We start from the raw sequence: 5,364 nt of genomic DNA, 5'->3' as shown, positions 1-5,364 counted from the left end.
GATAGAGAAGCTAATCAAGTTGCTCACGAGCGAGCTCGGCAAGCTCTTGTTTCTAAAGATTTTTGTTTTTCGGTTGATTCACCCCCATCTTTTATTATTTCAGTCTTAGCAAACGATGTAACGCTGTTATCTGACGAATAAAAGCTTGCCGATTGGCTTTGTCAAAAAAAAAACGGTTAGCAGCTTTTTTATTTTTAAGCAACTTCTGAGACTCGGATGTCAAAAAAAAAACAGCACGCCGAGTCGGTCATATATGTATACAACATATTGCTACGTAATAACAACACTTGCAGGAAAGTTTCTTGCAATCTTGAGGTGCTCAATTGGGATGCAGCTGCTACGCTACCCCTCTTGGTCCACATCAGCAACCAAAAAATTGCCGCATCTTACAAAATTCTCTTCTACAAAAATGCTGGACTGACAGACATAAGAGCCTCCACAAAAAATGGGCTCCTTGCATGGCACATGCCCACCTCCAAAGCATTCTGATAATGTTGTGCCAACCTTTCTTTAATCCTTCCATACAAAGGAGTCTTCAGAGTTATCCACCGCCACTGAAAACACATCAATTCCTCAGTTTTAGATGTACATATTAACCATAGACCCAATTTCTCAAAACAGGACATCTTTACATTAGTAGCAATAGTGCACTAGAAGGAAAGAACAGTGCTATGTACAACTCCTTTACAACGAGGAGATCAAATGGATAAAATTCATTTGGGGATGTCGCTCATTGGTGAATCAAAAGGTTAGAATCACATGGTTGTAACAGAGTTGTGTCTCTCTGTTCCTTGTCTCTTTTGGGTTTCATCTCTAGCCTACCCCAACTTGCTTGTGACAAAAGGCTATGTTGTTGTTGTTGTTGTTGTTGTACATGAAAGCATTCCCCGATAAACAGTGGTGAATGGTTTCTTTTCTGTACCAAATAGGTGAGAGATAAGAGACATTCCTACTCTTAACCAGGTAAGGTTCTTCTACCAAGCTAACAATGTATTACTAGATAATAACACATTCATTCACGGATGAGAAGGAGATGAAGACTATAAATTCTAGATGAATCAACAATTCCAGATCAAGCTGTCCTGATCCTCATTCAACTGCAAAGATACGGCCACCCACAACTTCCATTTAGTGATAAATACTCCCTCCATTCCAAATTATAAGACGTTTTGGCTTTTTTAGATACATTGTTTCTACTATGGATCTAGACATAGTGTATATAGCAAAATCTATATATCTGAAAACCAAAACGTCTTATAATTTGGGATAGAGGGAGTACCTACTACCTGGATCCCAAATGGTACTAAACTGTCAAATCTATCTTTGGAGATTCCTAGCATCACCTAAGCAATAATAAGCCAGCACAAGCTAAAAGTTCTTTTTTTTCCTAGAAATAAAGCTAAAAAGAAAGAACAGTATGTGGTTTTTTCAACTTGACTGTATTTAAGGGAGCTGGATGTCAGTGGGCCAGAGATAAATGGGCTAAGCTGTCCAAAAACTGGGAATTGTTTTTGTGCCACAACAACTATTTTGTACTGTAACCTGTCAGGAACAGGAAATTAATAATAAGCATGAAACACCTAAATAAGATTTCTTAAACGTATACCAAAGGATCTATTGAACAACAGAGATAACTAGTAGAGAAAGGATACACCCTTATAAATAAAGAATAGTATAAACAAGGATACATTGCAAAAAGTTACTGATGTGAGCATGATTTCAAATAACATTCCAAAAGAACCCGCTAAACACTAGCATTGCAAAAAGGATACATTCCAAATTACACACTGCATATTATGGCCTAACTGTTTTAGCAAAGAACCCACTGAGCACTAGCATCTAAACTGTTAGCTCCTATTTATTCCCATAATCAACAATTGAGCACCACCAGCTACATAATTAACAGTTAGCACGCAGTACTATAATCTAATGAACCCAAAGCACACAGGTGGACAGGTAGAACTGTACAAGGCCAAAATGTGCATCGCGTGATTAGGTGTCTCATCAGTGGTAACGTGGAAGGAAACAATGGTAGTAAAGGAAAATGGCCACTCCACCATTCAGAGGAAAGTAAGGCAGAACAGCCAAGAAGTAATCATTCAAAGATGAAAAAACAGAACAAAGAAAAAGAGTAGACCATGGCATGTATGCCACTTGCATCAATGAAAGATTCATACCTGCCATCTTCACAAAATGAAATATGGATGCCAGTTCGCCCTTCAGTATTCCCATCATTGCCAATTCTGAAGGAACGATATTCTTCGCAGTGACATTTAAACCTACACATTCTTCCCAGTGGCGTTTAAACCTACACGTTCATCCAGGAAAAACAAGAATGCTTATAAGAAACAGAAAAGGCACAGGAAAGCGAAGAACAAAAGAAAAACTTATGGTCCATTCATTTCGCAGCAACTCAATAGCCCCCACAGAATATTTGGTAGAGCCGGGGAAAAAGTTTTTGCTGCAAATTGCTCTAGCTCAGTGTGGTCCTGGACCTTGATTTTTCTCATGCTCATGTTGCAGGAAATTTCTTTTGTATCTAAGCATCCCCTAAAATGTAGGCTGAAAAGGATGTAAACATTTACTAGGATCGTGATTGAACCAGAGAACATTATACAAGGAGGAATCAGTGCATGGTGTGTCTCCAGTAATTTCAGTTGGAATAATTGACATCCAGTGACTTTCTTCTAGCAAAGCTGATGGTATTGGCTCGCCATTGGATATGGTGGTTTCCACAGCACGGTGTAGTCCACACTCCAGATTGTAGCGTTTAATTGATAATTTCAGTGCCGGGTGAGAGACAAGGTATTCTCTATACCATTCCGCTTCCACTTCCACATTACTCGTCTTGCACAAATCTTTTTGCAGTTCATCAAAATATAATGCCATTCCTTCATTATTAGTGAACAACTGAACATTGCCTTGAAAATCTCTGCAATTTTGTGCAGGTCCGCTACTGCTACTCTACAGTGAGATTTACCCAACCTTGATTTCAGAGTAATCCTACACTTCAAGCAATTTTCCACCACCATGTCACTTGTACTAAATTCTCCATTCCATGTAAGACCTCGTTTGTGGATATCAAGGATATATACCAGAAAGCCATGGACTAACATCATGCCAATGTCACTCGCAACACACAATTTGAAAATCCCACCAAAGATTGACTCGGTGCTTACCAATGGCCCTTGCTCCTCGACAAAATCTTTAAGAGTTTAGCCACACACATAATAATGCAAGAAGAACTCAAGTAGTTAACAATTTGTTCTCAAAGAAATAGTCGGTGCAACTTAAATAGAAGATTACACACCTAGGGGGCATTGTGTACAAAGTAGCACTCATTCCTGCAACTGCAACTGCATTCTTCACAATCCCCTTACTGGTTAGGAACTGGGATACAGTTGCATACAACCATTCTTCAAATCTGCATGTGAATATCACATTATCACAAAGGAAACATGATTATTGTCCTAATAAACCCGTACAGGCAACACAGCACAAATTCAGTGTCTGACACCAAGATTATTTGAAGTCAGTAAGCAGTACTCGCTCAGTCACCTGACACAGCACAAATTCACAGTCTGACACCAAGATTATTTTAAGTCAGTAAGCAGTACTCGCTCAGTCACCTGAGATGTTGGATCGGTGGGGAAAGGTTCACATTTGAATGGTGTGTTAACAGTCAAGAGTGTAAATTACATGGTATTGGAATTGAATCAACAACAGAGCCTTCTAGTTTGTAGCAAGAAGGGACTTGAAAGGGTGGAAATACACCCAAGAATTGACCTTGGATTGCATTTGTAAGCTAAATCAGCAATGGACTGAGTAGATCAAAAGTAGATTTTGCCTTTTTCATATTTGAAACATGTAATGCAATGCTATTGGATGCAGCTACCAACTTCATAGTAAAAATTCACGGTATGAACAACAGTTCAGTAACTGGATGACAAATTCAAGAAGACACCTTACTGAACAAGTGAACAGGACGAATAGATACCCTTCAAATGCTTAAAAACAGTAGACAACAAAAGGCAAATGAAAGACAGAATGCAGACCTGTCCTGAGAATAGAAGACGTCATGGGCTAATTCGGTGTCGTATTCCTCAAGGTGCACTTGAACAATCTTAAGGTCTGAACTTCCTGTCTCCATGAGTGTGATGGTTGGTCCCTTGTGACTGTGGCAGGCAGTTGCTTCCGAGTTGATGGCGAATCTGAAACATTGACTGCGGGTTAGGATAGGATATTAACGTTGGATGCAAAAAGGCAACGATACACACAGGGAAAAACTGTTACTTTTCAAGGTAACTGTAAAGTCGACGCGAAGAATCGGCATAAGGGTTTTGGTTGGCTGGACACCCCCCACCCCCACCCTGAGGGCACTTGCATAGGACTTCCTAAAAACAGGAAGGACGGCGGTTGAGTGAGGTGACATTGGAGACGTCCCCGACGAGGAAGCAGAAGAGGAGGAGGGGCCGCCGCGCGGGGAGATGGGGTGCGTGCTCGAGGTCGAGTAGGAGATGGCTTGGTGGAGGACTGGGACGGCGGCGAAGGGGTCCCGGTTGTGGCAGCCGCCGGCGACGATGGAGGCGGAGGCGGAGGGCGCGACGTAGCCCCGACCTCGGGGCGTAGAGGACCGAAGATGGTGGACGTAGCGACGGGGCCTAGCACCGCCGGTTGGTGCCGAACAGGATCGCGATTCGCGTTCGGGTACGGCGAGTTGCGCCGAAGATCCTCCCCCGCCACCGGAGAGATAGATCGATCCTCGCGCTGCGGGGTCCGCGGGGGCTGCGGCGGCGGATGGTGCGCCTGAGTCGAAGCGGCGCCGTTGTGAGGTCCGTCGTCCGTGGCCACAAAAGAGCCCTGGCGCACACGCGGGCTCTTCGGCGAGCCGGAGCTCAAGACTGCTGAGGTGCGCCGTTTACGTCTCGTCATTATGCGTCCCTGGACCGACCGGAGGTGGTGGCCGATCCAGAGGCAGGGACGGAGGGGGATGAGGATGAGGAAATGGGGAGGCCGAGGGACCGAGGGAGTATGGATGTGGCGGGGCCGGTGGCGCGGGCGGAGGCGCCTCTTTATTAATCATCAATCATCAGGGTTTCTCGGCGGAGGCGACCGGGATGCCAGTTGGCTGGATAACGAGCCAACTACAGTTTTTTTCGATTTTTTTTTAAAGAAATTGATATAATCTTATTTATCATAGTTTTCTGAACGGTTTAAGACTTAACTTTATAGTGAGCTTAATGAGCTGAGCCTAACGAGCCGAGTTGAAGTCAAAAGTCATTCCAAATCAAGTTATTTTTATTTTAATAGAAAAATGAGTCCAATCAAAACACTTTTCAGCCTGTTCGGTTGGCTGGTTTGTAT

General features: G+C 43.0%; 1 protein-coding gene across 2 annotated transcripts; it reads right to left on the bottom strand.

Moving 5' to 3' along the window:
- Positions 1-206: 206 nt before the first annotated feature.
- LOC136521714 (uncharacterized) lies at positions 207-5,064 on the bottom strand. 2 transcript variants are annotated; one of them, XR_010775628.1, is made up of 6 exons: positions 4,294-5,064; positions 4,056-4,211; positions 3,311-3,424; positions 3,180-3,205; positions 2,178-2,308; positions 207-554 (listed from the first exon to the last, which is right to left on the bottom strand). XR_010775628.1 is itself a non-coding variant. In XM_066515478.1 (5 exons), the coding sequence occupies exons 2-5, from the start codon at positions 4,148-4,150 to the stop codon at positions 511-513; spliced, it is 384 nt and encodes a 127-aa protein (XP_066371575.1). In that variant the 5' UTR covers positions 4,151-4,211; positions 4,294-5,060; the 3' UTR covers positions 208-510. The 2 variants fall into 2 exon arrangements, 1 of the variants encoding a protein (XP_066371575.1); XM_066515478.1 differs by lacking the exon at positions 3,180-3,205 and having other exon boundaries at positions 208-554; positions 4,294-5,060.
- Between the last annotated feature and the right edge of the window lie 300 nt (positions 5,065-5,364).

The sequence above is a fragment of the Miscanthus floridulus genome, chromosome 18 (genome assembly GCF_019320115.1).
Source record: "Miscanthus floridulus cultivar M001 chromosome 18, ASM1932011v1, whole genome shotgun sequence".
Taxonomy (NCBI): domain Eukaryota; kingdom Viridiplantae; phylum Streptophyta; class Magnoliopsida; order Poales; family Poaceae; genus Miscanthus; species Miscanthus floridulus.
Note: the sequence above shows the minus strand (reverse complement) of the source record. Positions and strands in the feature narration are given on the sequence as shown.